This window comes from Bison bison, unplaced genomic scaffold, assembly GCF_000754665.1.
Source record: "Bison bison bison isolate TAMUID 2011002044 unplaced genomic scaffold, Bison_UMD1.0 scf7180017864384, whole genome shotgun sequence".
Classification (NCBI taxonomy): domain Eukaryota; kingdom Metazoa; phylum Chordata; class Mammalia; order Artiodactyla; family Bovidae; genus Bison; species Bison bison.
This window is the reverse complement of record NW_011494956.1, coordinates 7,531,873-7,547,706: the sequence shown is the minus strand read 5'-3', so window position 1 is coordinate 7,547,706 and position 15,834 is coordinate 7,531,873. Positions and strand designations below refer to the sequence as shown.

Sequence of the window (15,834 nt, the reverse complement as noted above, 5' to 3'; positions counted from 1 at the left end):
TTCACTCTCCATTTTCACCTTCATCAAGAGGCTTTTTAGTTCCTCTTCACTTTCTGCCATAAGGGTGGTGTCATCTGCATATCTGAGGTTATTGATATTTCTCCCGGCAATCTTGATTCCAGCTTGTGTTTCTTCCAGTCCAGCGTTTATCATGATGTACTCTGCCTATAAGTTAAATAAGCAGGGTGACAATATACAGCCTTGACGAACTCCTTTTCCTATTTGAAACCAGTCTATTGTTCCATGTCCAGTTCTAACTGTTGCTTCCTGACCTGCATACAAATTTCTCAAGAGGCAGATCAGGTGGTCTGGTATTCCCATCTCTTTCATTGATCTACCACCATGGCCAATGATCTGGCCCCTCTTGGTCTCTCCCACACCTTCTCCATTTGCTTCCACCTTGCTCCCTCAGCTCCAGCCACATGGTATGGAGCTGAGGGAGCATATACATATACATATACATATACATATACATGCCTGCGGGGTATGCAGCACACTGTAACCCACTGTGACGTCATCCTTGCTGTTCCCTCTGCCTGGCCCGTTGACCCCAGAGCCTATGTGCACATCTCACTTCTGCATATTGTTCAGGTGTCTAATCAAAGGCCACTTCCTCAGAAAGGAAGCCAGCCATAGCCTTTCCTCTGCTGTTCTCCATCCTCTTCTCTGCTCCATTGTTATTATTCTCTGAACTGACAGTGTATAGAGGTTTACTACTTTCTTCTCTGTGTCCCCCACTAGACTGTAAGCTCTGTGAGGGTGACTTTGAATTGGTAACTGATGCCTCCTCCTTACCTCACTTAGATTCAGGCACCTCACTTAGATTCCTGCCTGACATAGTGGCTTGTACGAATGAATGAATGAATGGATGAACAGATGCATGCACATCCATTAAGAGTGGAAGTTCTGGAACCAGATTATCTGGGCTCAAATTTCACCTCTTCTCACTATGTGTCCTTCAGCAAGTTATTTAAATTCTCTGTGTACAGTTTCCTTATTTAAAATACAAGTATAATAATAGCACCTACCCATAGGTTTATCTGGGTAAATGAGTTAACACAGCTAAAGTATTAACATTCAGAAGTGCTAACAACAATAGTTAGCACTCTACAAATATCAGGATGATCATGAAAGATAGCAAGCAGGAAAAGGAGAAGCCATAGTGGTGGCCCTTCTTGGGTAGCAGGAATTTTTTTATTGAACTAAGAAGGCAGGTATGGTGCTCCAATGGGTCTCACCTTTTCTGAATGCTGTGATGCCAAGGACACAGCATCAAGTACAAGGAAAACTTCCTGTCAAAGGGGGAAGTTTGTCTGAGGGTGTTTTTATTTTTATTTTTTTTTACATTTAAGAGAAATAAATTTCACAGCTGCAATACCTTTCATTTCTTGAAGTGGCACATTTGCATACAGTATATATTTAAAGTTTAGTATCTGCTTGTGGAACATGCTTTCTAAAGCTTCTGGGCTTGGAATGGGTAAGAATGTGATACCATTCACACTTCTGAGGTGTTACAAGGCAAAAAGGAAAATCGTGACACGGCTGGGTAGTCACAGCTGCAAGTTCCTACTTTCTAAAGGCTATTTTACTCTCCAGAAACAGAGAAAGAGGAAATTCCTTCAAAGATATGTACATGTCATTACATATGCTTATTATTGATTTTGAGAGTGATCAAAATTATGATCAGTAATTGCCATAATTATCTGAAAAAATTTAGCTTCTGATAAGAATAAGGCAAGCTTCCCTGGTGGCTCAGTGGTAAAGAATCCACCTGCCAATGCAGGAGATGCGGGTTTGTTCCCTGGGTCGGGAAGATCCCTTGGAGAAGGAAATAACACCCCACTCCAGTATTCTGCCCTGGGAAATCCCAGGAGAGGAGCCTAGCGAGCTGCAGTCCATGGGGTTGCAAAAGAGCTGGACATGACTGAGCAACTGAACAACAACTAAGAATAAAGTCTTTTTTTCAGAAGTTGACCACTGCAAAGATACCTGTTTGTTAATGCAAGGCCAATTTAATAAAATGCAAACTGAGTGGAAAAATACAGTCCTCCTAAGAATTAAGTTTATGCTCTATAGTCAGAGCAACAGATGCTGATAATAAGCAAAGAGCTGTCAGGCAAAATGAGGGCAAAGAGGTTTTTGACACATGGTTTGAAAAGTCCCCCAAAACCCCCTCTGTCCAGGCTAAATGGCAGCTGCATGGACACTGTGGTTTGTTACTTGTGGTCTGAGCCCACTGTTTCCTGTACTTGACATTGAAAATAAAAATTATTGCAAAATGTGATGAAAACCTTTATCTGAAATGTAGTCATCTTAGTAGTCAAGCAGCATGAATAAGAACAATTCCAGGACACTTCTTAAAATTAAAACTATTTTTAAGCAGCAGAAGAGCAGTAGAAACCATGCAAATTACATGCAAGTTAGTTAGACAGCTCCTTACATGTCCTCTACAGGAAGCCTCAAGTGAGAAAATTCTTTTAAAGCATTGTGGTCTGTGAAGCTTTGTACAGCTTGGGGAGTGAGTGTAATTTTTCTAAGTATAATAACTTAGTATATTGCTAATTATTACTTCCTTTCCCACCTCTTTGGCTACCAACAAGCTTACTTGTGGCTCAACTTTAGCAAGTATATAGGACCTTATGATCTTTTATTTACGATTTTTTTTTTTTTACTTCTCTGGTTTTCGTCTTCCTGCTTTTATAAATTTTTTAAACTGAGTTTTAAAATTCTTAAAAATATTTCACTATTATTTTATCATATGTGGTGGTATAAGCTGCTTCATCAAATAGTTTATGAGATAAGATGGTTTTAATGAGATTAAGTTAGGTAGTCTTCATAACTATAATTTCACTTGATTGTTTTAACAACCTGGAGAAGTAGACATTATTATTATTTGCGTTATATAGATAGGAAAATTAAGACTCAAAGATGTAAAAAGCTTGCCGAAGATCCAAATAGCATGCAGTTTTCACTGTTGTTTAATCTCCAAGTCATGTTTGACTCTTTTGCAACCCCATGTAGCCTGCCAGGCTCCTCTGTCCATGCAATTTTCTAGGCAAAAGTGCTGGAGTGGATTGCCATTTCCTTCTCCAGGGGATCTTCCTGACCCAGGGATCAAACCCACATCTTCTGTATTGGCAGTTGGATTCTTTGTCATTCACCTACTGGGGTACAATTTTCACTGTACTATGTGGTATATCTCATTTCTCTAAGAACAACAAAAAAGTACTTTCAACTGATTAAAAGTATTTTCAGGTAAGAATTGTTACTAAATTGACAATGGTGTGAATGAGCGAAAATAAAATACATTTAAATTATAAAAGAAAAAATTTAAGCTAGCAGATAATCTTACCAATAATTACATGTAACTGTAAAGTACTAGGCAGTTAGTTAGAAGAAGATGAAGAATTTTCTTTGATCAATTTTCTTATTATATCACTTTTTTTTTTTTTTTAAAGAAAAAGATATAGGAGAAGAACAAAACTTAGATAAAAGCTTTGCTTGAAAGTAGGAGAAGGGATTAGTTGACCTGCATGAGATAAAATGCTTTGTGAAAATCCTAACCAGGAGCCCTTCCTGCTCACTCATTACAGCCTACCAGTGTAAGGAGACGGTTTTGATCACCTTTCCAAGGTCAATACTCTGGCCCTAATCCCAGTGTGCTGATACCCCTGCTGGGCTCAGTCCTGCAGTTAGGTGTCTTTCCTGGGCAATAAAGTCAGTGAAAACAGCACTAGCCTGACCTTGGAACACATGTGGCAAAAGAAATTCAAAGTGCATATGAGCCGGATCATTGCCAACTTAATTTTCCAGCCCTTATTGTAGAGCATAACATCCTTCCTTCTTTGTGTGAACCAGGAAAGCGGCAGCATCTTGCCTGGCAGCACTAACCAGCTGTGTCTCATTGATGTGATGGTAGGAAGAAGCCACGAGATAAAAGAGATGGATTCTCTTCAAATTCAGATAGGATCAGGACACGATTCATTAAGCAGCATCACTTATTTATGATGCTGTTCTACCTGGGATTTCATGTCTGTCTACCTGCAATTTCAGCAAAAGGTGCAACATGGCTACACAGTTGTTAACTTTGGGTACCAAGTGAAAAACAACTAAAGCGAAATTGCCAATGATAGATTTTACTCTGATGTTAGATTCAAGCCCAGAGATTGGAGACTACACTTCTCTTACTTGAGGTGACAGCATGTTGTCCTGAACTATTTTCCCTTAGGATTTTCAGGCTGTGCTTTTGCAGATTTTTAACGTTTCTGTATTTCTGTATACCTCAACCTGATAAATGAGAAGTCACGCAGGAGAAGCAGGCCCATCTGTTTTGTGCCCCACGTGTGTTGAACATGCATCAAATCAATTTCACTGAAATGACCACAGCAAGCAAGTTGCTGGGCAGGGATTTGAACTCCAGGCTGCCTGATGACAAGAGCTGTGCTTTTGCTCCCACACTGCAGCTTCCAGGCTTCCTGAGGCCACAAAGAAGGCACAAGTGTCTGCTGGTCCTAAGCACTCTAGAGGTGATACAAAGGTTATAGACACCCTGAATTCCCACGTGTTTTATAGTCATCTGATTTGTTTTATCTGAGAAAATAGCCCCCCTTTAGAATGGGGCTTCCTGGCTATGAAACAGAACAGCTCAGGCTGTTGTTCTCTGTGCCTCCGCTTTTTTGACTTGCCTGGTGTGAGGAGGGTTCCTCCTTCTGATCTTCATCCAGGTCCACACCAACCCTGTTAAAGAGAAGAGAGAACTGGTAAGGGTCTTGTGCAGATGAGACGAGACAGTCTCTTAGGTCAGACCACCTGAACCAAAGACGGTACGAATCAGAGGACTGGTTTGGCAGAAAACCCTTGTACCTCTCCCTGAGTCCAGGGAACATCAAATAGATTTATGGGAACAGGAGAGCTCGCACAGCTGGGCCTCGGTACAGCTGGTGCAATGGAGCGCCAACAGCTGTTCCCCACTGCTGTCTTTCCCAGCAAGAGAATCTGGGAGCGAAGCCCTCAGGGAAAGACCTCCAGGGCCCCCAAACAGGGCTCCTGGAGGGAGGGCCACCTGCTTCTCTGGCAGGACTCACTGACCACACTGCTCCGGGGATGTGGGGGCCCGGGCTGCAGCAGGCTTCCCAGGACAGGAACAAACAAACAAACAAAAGGTTTTTTTTTAGTTGCTTTACAATATTTTATTTAGGGAAAAATCTGATCTTTCGTCCAGATGCCCATGGAGGCTGGCAGTAGGGAGGATCCAGGTTTGTGGGACTTATACGATTTAGGGGGCTCTCTTTGAGCAAATTAATGCAAAAATACAAATACAAAATGAGGTATGAAAGTGACTCTTTACAACAAGAAAATAAATTGTAACACAATTAATAATTTTAAAATCTGTGCAACAGACATCTCGAAATTTATAAGACGTATAATGTTCTAACTAATTTACTGTCTGATATACCTCTAAAATAACTTTTCCTCCTGAGTTTTGCCTGCATACTTTCTTACTCTGTTTACATGATATAATGAGTTTGTATAAGAGAGAATGGGAAGATAAGGTAGTCTTTCCTCTAGCAAGACTGATGGAAATTATTAATAATTGGGAGTCATTATAGCGTGCTTCCTTACACAGACTTACTTGCTGTGTGCAAAACTGCTAAAGATTAATACCCTGAAAAGACAAGATTTCTGATAAATTTCCCTTCAAGCGATTCTTGTCAACACTACTACCCAGTACATTTATCAGTGTAAGTGCTGCATCACTGAATATAAGTATTCTTGAATTTCCATTTTGACGGCACATTGATGAGAACGGAATCCTCCACTTAGAATTTTACACATCTCACAACTGGAAGAGTTTTCCACAGATTAGCTTCTGGCTCAGGACATTTCAAGCCTTGTTTTTCCTCCGCTAACCATAGACTTGAGAAGCCAGGTACCACAGAACACATTCAACCTGGATTCAGCCTCGTGGCGCTGGTCCTATGAGCGGTCCCTGCAGTAGGACCAGCAGTGGCTTGCCCTTCACAGAGTGACAGCAGACCACAAAACCCCACTGAGTATAAGCTGAATGCACTCCCAGTTCAGTTTCCCCTTGGTCAGACCCCCCAGATGCCCAGGGCCACACCAGAGCCATCTGACCGGGGCGAAGTAAGACCGAGAGGAGACGGTAGTAGAAAGAAACAGCGATCCAACCCAACAGTGGTTAAAATCTATTCCTTTTGCAAATCTTACAAAAACATAGGACCCTGGGAACACAATGCTGGGGCTCTTCCCAGGGCCTTGGAAGGGCCGGAGCGCGTGAGGGCCTGGAGCTTGAACTTCCTCTGCTCTGGGCAGTGGGCCTCTGCCTGTGGCAGGCAGGATGGGGTGGGGGGTGGTGGCTCAGGGCCTCAGCCACCTGCTCAAGCTCGGCCAGAGCCTTTCCTGAGAACACCACAACCTCCAGCGCTTTGGAGTCTTTCCTAGCCCTCCTGCTCCCGGAAATTCTTCCTTAGTGCTCCAGTTCTGTTCTCTGGGTGGGGGAGGGGAGGCAGGTGGACAACACCAGTCCTGCCGACGTGCTAGCCTGTGAAAGGAAGGCCACTGTGCAGAGGCGCCGGTTGCAAACACCTCTGATTCTTCAAAGACTAGTGGCCTCTGGGCCTGAAGGGCCCCTTCTCGCTAACCCAGGGTGGGGGAAGTAGGTAGCTGTTTACTGGGTGTGGAATCTTTTGGACTTCAGGTAACTGGAAAGAGCCTCTGGTGGAGGCTAACCTTTGATTTTCTTAGAGTAGAAAGAGCTATTTGACCTGTTTTATTGAAGCTGGGGGGGAGAGAAGGATGAGAGGAGGGAGGGAAAGGGGGTCAGGAAGGAGAAAGGAGGGGCCTAGAGGGATGAGAAGGGAGGGGAGAGAGGGGGGAGGGGGATGGGTAAAGGAGAGGAGGGAGAGGGAGGGGGCGGGGGGAGGAAGTGGGGAGGGGGAGAGGAAGGAGGGGGCCGGAAGAGGATAGAGAGTGTGGGATCCTGGAAGGAAAGGAGGAAGGAGTAGGGGAGGCAGAATGGAGGGGAGTTGAGGCCCAGCCTTCTGAGGTGAGTCTAGGCAATGAGCCTGACCTGAGCCCAGCCTCTGTGAACAGTGGGGCCCCAGGCCCCCCTTCTCATGTCTCTGGTGGACCTGAGCTTCTGCAGGAGCCTTTATTACTGAGTAAGCCTGGACCCCTCCCCAGCCCCAAGAGCTAACCAGCACCCATGCAGGCAGTGAACTGGACTGAGGGCCCTGGACTTTCCATAGCTGCATCTGTTTAGGGCCCCTTTTTTCAGTTCTCTGTCTAGAAAACTGGAAGGAACAAAAGTCAAATTTCACAAGAAACCCAACGTTTAAAGTTGGAGGCAGCACTGAGATTTTCCACTGACGTTTAGGCTTTCCTCCCCAGCAGCCACCACAGTAGACCAGGCTAGTTTCAGTTATTCCAGAAGCCAGGTGGAAGAGAGGAAGAAGAGGGGACAGTTTATGTATTTCAGTTTTATGCGGGACTCCGTGAAGAGCATCTCGGGAGTCCAAGAGATCTGCTGTTCTCAGAGGAAGAACACATCTCCTCCCACACCTCCCATTTCATGGAAGCTCAGCATCTGCTCCCGAGGCCAGGCCTGCAGTCTTTCTTGCCTAGAACAGACTAAACATCTCAGGGAACTTGGGTCTTCCCTGGTGGTTCAGTGGTTAAGAATCCACCTTCCAGTGCAGGGGATGAAGGTTTGATTCCTGGATGGGGAGTTAAGATCCCACATGCTGTGGGGCAACTGAGCCCGCGTCCTCTGGAGCTCCCGAGCAGCAACCAAAGGTTCTGTATTGATGCAACGTAGATCCTGTGTGCTCCAACTAAGACCCGACACAGCCAAATACATAAATATTGAAAAAAGTCTTATGAGGCTTGAGGAAACAGAACCCTATGTGAGTGGGAGTTATTTCCCTCTGGGGCAACTAGGAGAACAGAGAAGACATGGTCCCTGTCCTCACAGGGCATACAGTTGGGTAGACCTAATTTTTTAAAAATCTAAAAAGTTTATTATAATTTAAGGGCTATGAAGGAAAGGCACCTAAGCGTGAAGCCTTCTCTCACTGGTGATTTTGGCTTCTTTTGATAGGAATCTTGCTAAAATATATTACCTGGCTCCCTGCCTCCTTAAACACAGTGTGATGGGGGTAACTCGGAGCTTTACTGGAGGTCTCAGGATCGCCACCGGCCCCATAAAATCTAACACTCACTGTGTTATAATGATTTCCAAGAGGCATGTGAACCTCTTTATGCCCATATTAAATGGTCCCTGGCTACTATTCTTTTTCTTTTTGAAATTCTTGTATCTGCCAATTAGATTTCCTGCCTGCAACAATATGTCAGCATATTAACTCTGTGCTCGCCTTTTTATTTTTTATATTTTTTCATTATGGCTTATCATAGGATATTTAAAAAAATTTATTTGGTTTCTGCCATACATCAACCATATTAGCCATAGGTGTATATATTTAGTATGACAACCTGACGGTCAGATTTAGTACATTTTTTTCTTTTTAAGTTTATAATACATACATGTATGTGACAACATAATATAATTGAAGCATTCTAGAAGGGCTTCTGAGAAAATAGCTTGTCTTCTGCTACACCCTGCACACCCACAGACCAACCGTCTACCCCCACACTCCCTCCACCCCCACATTGCCTCCAAGGGCAATTTTCTGCACAATTTTCTCAATTGTGATGTGTATACTGGCATCAGCGTGCATGGCACATTCACATGGCATCCCCAGGCTTAAGCCAACATGCCAGTTGCATCTGTATCTCTTACTCTCTTCTTTGAGAAAGCAAATCAGAGTGTGAAAGTAGCCCCGTAAAGGGTTACCCTTGAGTCCCCTCACTTTTATGCATAAGATCACCTACATACTATGGGATCTTGAGAGATTATTAGAAAGAAGACACCACGTCACCCTGGCATGTGGCATCACATGTGTATACAGAAGCTCCCCAGGCGAGATCACCAGTGTGTAGGATAAAGTACAACCCATGAGGGGATATCTCAGTTTCTTCAGCACCTTTCCCCCAGCTTTGAACTAAGCTTTCTGCTCATCTGACCTGGAGGCAGTGCCTCAGGGCTGGTAACTGGACATGTCCTTGTTTCTGAGCCTCAGTGCCCAGTACGGCCCCTGTGCTCTGGCCCTGCCTGGATCAGTGCCTCTTCCATTGACCAAACACTCTCTGTAAACTCCAGTTGGTGGTTGGGCCAGGCTGGCCATCTCTGGCCATCTGTGATGCCTTGCCTCTTTTTCTGAACTTCCCCCTCCTGCCCTTCCTCTTCTGATCACCATCATGGACTATCCATCTTGCTGCACTAACTTTGTTCAGATGTGCCGTCACTTACAGTTTTCACTGACTCTGATGGCAAGTAGCCGTACGTCTTCTATTCTGTCCTCTGCTTCTTGACAGAACCCCTCCTGGGGCACCTGTGATTGCCCTGATGGCCCACCCTCTTTTCACCTGAGGTTAGAGCCAGCCATGCGGCTAGCCAGCGCTCTTCAGGAGACAGCAGTCTTGGCTGTAATCCCAGACCCAAGGTCACCCCGTGGCCACTGAGGGGTGAGTGGACCCCGTTGTTAAGAGTTTCTTTGCTGTGTGACCTGCATTGCTCACTGCCTAGGTTTTCTGGCTAGTACAATGGGGATAATGATGGAACTTGTTTCCTAGGGTTGTTGTGTGTGTGTGCTTAGTCGTGTCTGACTCTGTGACCCCATGGACTGTAGCCCACCAGACTCCTCTGCCCATGGGATTTCCCAGGCAAGAATACTGGAGTGGGTTGCCATTTCCTTCTCCTAGAGTTATGGTGAAGATTAAATGAAAATACTTGTTAAGTGTTAGCTTAGGACATGTTAAGCTCTTAAGACATGTTAGCAGCTATTGTCCATGTAATTATTATTTACAAATAGTCGTTCTTTCTAGAACCTCTTTATTGTCTGCTCATTTTTATCTTTTGGCTGCACTGCCTGGCATGTGGGATCTTAGTTCCCCGACTAGGGACTGAACCTGTGTCCCCTGCACTGGCAGGGTAGAGTCTTAAACACTGGACTTCCAGGGAAATCCCTAGGTTATTATTTTTATTATTATCGGTGCTTTTTAAAATCAGCGGGGCCAGAGCTCAGTACTGCCATGCTCACTGCTCAGCCCTTCTAGTTCCCGATTCCGCACTGGGCAACCCTCTGGTGGAAACTAACAGCTACAGTGGAGCCATAGGTAGTGGCCAGGGCACAGCAGGGATTTCCGGTTTCACAGTAAAATATCAGTTTTATTTATGGAGCTTCCCACATTGGAATTCATTCACAATTTACTGGTAGACTAGGGAGGTGAGAGGGCAACAAAGAAGGAAAGGAAGGCGTTTAGAGAGCAAAGGGAAGGAAGGGAAGAATGGATAGAAAGAGAGCAAAGAGAAGGCAGGTAAAAAGGAAACAGTACATTATTACAAAGAATAGGCAATGTGCTATGTGCTAAGTCACTTCAGTTGTGTCTGACTGTTTGCGACCCCGTGAACTGTAGCTCGCCAGGCTCCTCTGTCCATGGGATTCTCGAAGCAAGAATACAGGAGTAGGTTGCTGTGCCCTCCTCCAGGGGATCTTCCCGACCCAGCGGTTGAACCCACATCTCTTCTGTCTTTGGCATTGGTAGGCTAATTCTTTACCACTAGCACCACCTGGGAAGCCCAAGAATAACTAAGCTAGTGGATAAATAACCACAAAGGTACACGCAACTTTAGAAAGGGAAGCTGAGGGTGGATGGAGGAACTACCACACAGCCCAAGAAGATGTCTAATAATATAGAGAATTGAATATAGAGAATATGAAGAGCCAGTAAAGGATTAAAAAGCAACTAAAAAGACTGGTTAAAATTTTACACCATGTTTTGCATTTTTGATGTACCTTTTAATTTTAAGCAAGTTGAGTGCTGCCTCTATGGTATTTAAATGAAAATGAAAATGAGCTTTGCACATATTCCCAGCTGTGCCCTGGAACATCTCACTCCAGGTTCCTCATTTACAGCAAGCAGCCAGTGCTGTTTTCAGAGCCAGACACATCTCTGGGCATCCCTCCCCTCCCAGGGCACCTCCATTCTTTGGAGAGTTTTATTAGACATATTGAAGTCTCAGGATGCTCCCATATCCAATCACGGCAAAACGAATGCTCCAAAGTTGGGTTTTTCCTTAGAGGGGAAGCAAGGTAAGTAACTAACAAAAGGCTCACTTTTCCCATTAAAGCCAACAAAATCCATTCTGATCCTTATCACTTAGCACCTCCGGAAAGGCAGTGAAATATTACCAGGGTTTACTCTCATTGTGTGAATTCCAATAGTCTTACTGTTCAGTTTGGTTCTTTTGAGCACCCCCTCCCCCACCCCCGTGGCTGACGGGGCCAGGTGGTGGGGGAGGAGAAACCATTTCCTTTAAGAACTGTATTTGATGGCTGAATGTAAAAAAAATGACATTTTCAGTAAGGGAAGAGTGACTGGATATTGAGCACAACAAATACGGGAGGACAATGGAGGAGTCTGAAAGACACCCGCTGAGGCTTGGAGACTATTGTGTAGCCATGGGAACATCATATGGGGACTCAATCTGCTACTTCACCCCATCCCCACCCCATGTTATTTGAATAAATATTAGTCGGGCTTGTGTATGATCAAAATTAATATAATTAAACACTCAAATATTTTACATTGGTTTTGGGGAAATACAAAAATAGGCTAATATAATTGGAAAAATGCCAGTTCATTTTATTTTGTGCAGCACAGTAATTAGATGAGTTGGGAGTCTGTAGCAAGGCTGTATAGGTTCAAATCTCACTTCTAGGATTTATTGCATTTATAATTTTGGGACAAATTACTTATCTCTCTAAACCTCAGCTTTCTCAGTTGTAAATGGAGATAAATATATATCAATGTATGGATTATTATAAGGATAAAATGAGTTAATACATATAAAGTGTGTAAAATGTTGGCTGCCACTTAAGAAGCACTTATGAAACATCAACTTATGTTCTTGATGTTATTAGGGAGAAATTGATATACCCTAAACTGAATGGTGGGGCTTCCCTGGTGGCTCGGTGGTAAAGAATCTGCCTTCTAATGCAGGAGATGCTGGTTTGATCCCTGAGTTGAGATCCCCAGGAGAAGGAAATGACAACCCACTCCAGTAGTTTTGCCTGGGAAATCCCATGGACAGAGGAGACTTAGCAACTTAACAACAACAAATTGCATGGCAAATACAGAATAGATTAAAACCAAGAATAGATTGTCTATAAATCATAGATAAAGTGAAGTGAAGTGAATGTCACTCAGTCGTGTCCGATTCTTTGCAACCCCACGGACTATACAGTCCATGGAATTCTCCAGGCCAGAATAGTGGAGTGGATCGACTTTCCCTTCTCTAGGGTATCTTCCCAACCCAGGGATCAAACCCAGGTCTCCCGCATTGCAGGTGATTCTTTACCAGCTGAGCCACAAGGGAAGCCAATGAATAATAGAAGCTAAGATACATAAGTCAATGACAGGATTCCTGCCATCAATGACCCCAGATGTAATTGGAAAGACAGACATTGGAAGTAAAGAATTAAAGTACAGCAAGGTAGGCACTGTACACGGAATTATTGGAATTCATCAACAGAGTCCAGCTAAGATGGGTTGTGAAGGGCTTGGGCACATTTCAAAGAGGAGTTGGATATTGAAAAGGGAGTGTAGTGTGAGTGTCTGACATTAAGCTTTTGATTGTTGAGGCATCCATTTCTAAAGACATCTATCTTCAATAAACATATTGCCAGCTAAATGACACAGTTCCTAGCAAAACAACCAGTGAGGAATTAGGCTGCGTCCACCCATAAATTTCCCTCTTTCAGAAAGTCTAGGATAACCCAGAGGACTGGACTGACTGCTTGAGTGACTGAGATTCTGTTTTCCCCCGAATTCCAGCTTAATTAGCCAATAAAGAGTTAGCACCCAAAAACCTAGATACTCCACCCTCAGTTCTAATAAAGACAGAGCCCCAGATCCCTATTCTCTCTCTCTCTCCCCATGACTTTGCTGTGTGGCCTCAGGAGTGCCACATATACCCTCTGAGCAATGAGTCTTGTTCCTTAAAGTTCCCTGATAGTCTCTGGAAGTGTGTGTCCTGCAATCATAACCGAGACCACAAGGGCTGGTCTAGCCAACACGTTGACCCAAGTAGGGGAAATGTCTGTGGGGTCTCTATGAAGGGTATGGTGAGTTAGTGCCTTAGGCATCCTGAGCTCAGAGCATCACTGTTAATAGACTGGGACCCACACCACATGAGCATTTAGTGAAAGAGAGGTTGAGGGAGGGCACTCCAGACTGAGCGCACAGCATGGGCAAAGGACTAGAAATTTAAAAGAGCAAAGTAGATTTAGGACATAGCAAATAACTGTACGAGTAGACTGTGAGAGTTATTATGTATGTTGAGGAGGGAAGAGTCACTCTGGGTGAAATCAGAAAGTAATTTGAGGCCAAATCGTAAAGGATATTGACTGCTATGCTTCAGTTCAGTTCAGTCACTCAGTCGTGTCTGACTCTGTGACCCATGGACTGCAGCATGCCAGGTTTCCCTGTCCATCACCAACTCCCAGAGTTACTCAAACTGATGTCCATTGAGTTGGTGATGCCATCCAACCCTCTCATCCTCTGTTGTCCCTGTCTCCTCCCACCTTCAATATTTCCCAGCATCAGGGTCTTTTCAAATGAGTCAGTTCTTCACATCAGGTGGCCAAAATATTGGAGTTTCCGCTTCAACATCAGTCCTTCCAATGAATATTCAGGACTGATTTCACTTAGGGTGGACTGGTTAGATCTCCCTGCAGTCCAAGGGACTCTCAAGGGTCTTCTCCAACATTACAGTTCAAAAGAATCAATTCTTAGACATGCAGCTTTCTTTATAGTCCAACTCTCACATTCATACATGACTACCGGAAAAACCATAGCTTTGACCAGACAGACCTTTGCTGGCAAAGTAATGTCTCTGCCTTTTAATATGCTGTCTAGGATGGTCATAGCTTTTCTTCCATGGGGCAGTTCATTTCAGTTCAGTTCAGTCGCTCAGTTGTGTCCGACTCTTTGCAACCCCATGAATCGCGGCACCCCAGGCCTCCCTGTCCATCACCAATTCCCAGAGTTCACTCAGACTCATGTCCATCGAGTCAGTGATGCCATCCAGCCATCTCATCCTCTGTCGTCCCCTTCTCCTCCTGCCCCCAATCCCTCCCAGCATCAGAGTCTTTTCCAATGAGTCAACTCTTCGCATGAGGTGGCCAAAGTACTGGAGTTTCAGCTTTAGCATCATTCCTTCCAAAGAAATCCCAGGGCTGATCTCCTTCAGAATGGACTGGTTGGATCTCCTTGCAGTCCAAGGGACTCTCAAGGGTCTTCTCCAACACCACAGTTCGAAAGCATCAATTCTTCGGTGCTTAGCTTTCTTCACAGTCCAATTCTCACATCCATACATGATCAATGGAAAAACCATAGCCTTGACTAGACGGACCTTTGTTGGCAAAGTAATGTCTCTGCTTTTGAATATGCTATCTAGGTTGGTCATAACTTTCCTTCCAAGGAGTAAGCGTCTTTTAATTTCATGGCTGCAATCACCATCTGCAGTGATTTGAAGCCCCCAAAAATGAAGTCTGCCACTATTTCCACTGTTTTCCCATCTATTTCCCATGAAGTGATGGGACTGGATGCCATGATCTTTGTTTTCTGAATGTTGAGCTTTAAGCCAACTTTTTCACTCTCCACTTTCCCTTTCATCAAGAGGCTTCTTAGTTCCTCTTCACTTTCTGCCATAAGGGTGGTGTCATCTGCATATCTAAGGTTATTGATATTTCTCCCGGCAGTCTTGACTCCAGCTTGTGCTTCTTCCAGCCCAGCGTTTATCATGATGTTCTCTGCATATGCGTTAAATAAGCAGGGTGACAATATACAGCCTTGATGTACTCCTTTTCCTATTTGGAACCAGCCTATTTGTTTCATGTCCAGTTCTAACTGTTGCTTCCTGACCTGCATATAGGTTTCACAAGTGGTCGGTCAGGTGGTCTGGTATTCCCATCTCTTGAAGAATTTTCCACAGTTTATTGTGATCCACACAAAGGCTTTGGCATAGTCAATAAAGCAGAAATAGATGTTTTTCTGAAACTCTCTTGCTTGTTTGATGATCCAGCAGATGTTGGCAATTTGATCCCTGGTTCCTCTGCCTTTTCTAAAACCAGCTTGAACATCAGGAAGTTCATGGTTCACATATTGCTGAAGCCTGGCTTGGAGAATTTTGAGCATTACTTTACTAGCATGTGAGATGAGTGCAGTTGTGCAGTAGTTTGAGCATTCTTTGGCATTGCCTTTCTTTGGGATTGGAATGAACTGACCTTTTCCAGTCCTGTGGCCACTGCTGAGTTTTCCAAATTTGCTGGCATATTGGGTGCAGCACTTTCACAGCATCATCTTTCAGGATTTGAAATAGCTCCACCGGAATTCCGTCACCTCCACTAGCTTTGTTCATAGTGATGCTTTCTAAGGCCCACTTGACTTCACATTCCAGGATGTCTGGCTCTAGGTTAGTGATCACACCATCGTGATTATCTGGGTCATGAAGGTCTTTTTTGTACAGTTCTTCTGTGTATTCTTGCCACCTCTTCTTAATATCTTCTGCCTCTCTTAGGTCCATACCATTTCTGTCCTTTATCGAGCCCATCTTTGCATGAAATGTTCCTTTGGTATCTCCGATTTTCTTGAAGAGATCCCTAGTCTTTCCCATTCTGTGTTTTCCTCTAT

The 15,834-nt window shown here is 44.1% G+C and overlaps 1 protein-coding gene across 4 annotated transcripts in view; it reads right to left on the bottom strand.

Annotated features, from left to right (window-relative positions):
* Positions 1-15,834, bottom strand: part of SLC9A9 (solute carrier family 9, subfamily A (NHE9, cation proton antiporter 9), member 9) — a 656,333-nt gene that overhangs the window by 129,363 nt on the left and 511,136 nt on the right. For all 4 annotated transcript variants that reach the window (XM_010858137.1, XM_010858138.1, XM_010858139.1 and 1 more), the window contains one exon: positions 4,686-4,737. In XM_010858137.1, the coding sequence (XP_010856439.1) occupies positions 4,686-4,737 (52 nt within the window). The remainder of the gene's footprint in view (positions 1-4,685; positions 4,738-15,834) is intronic.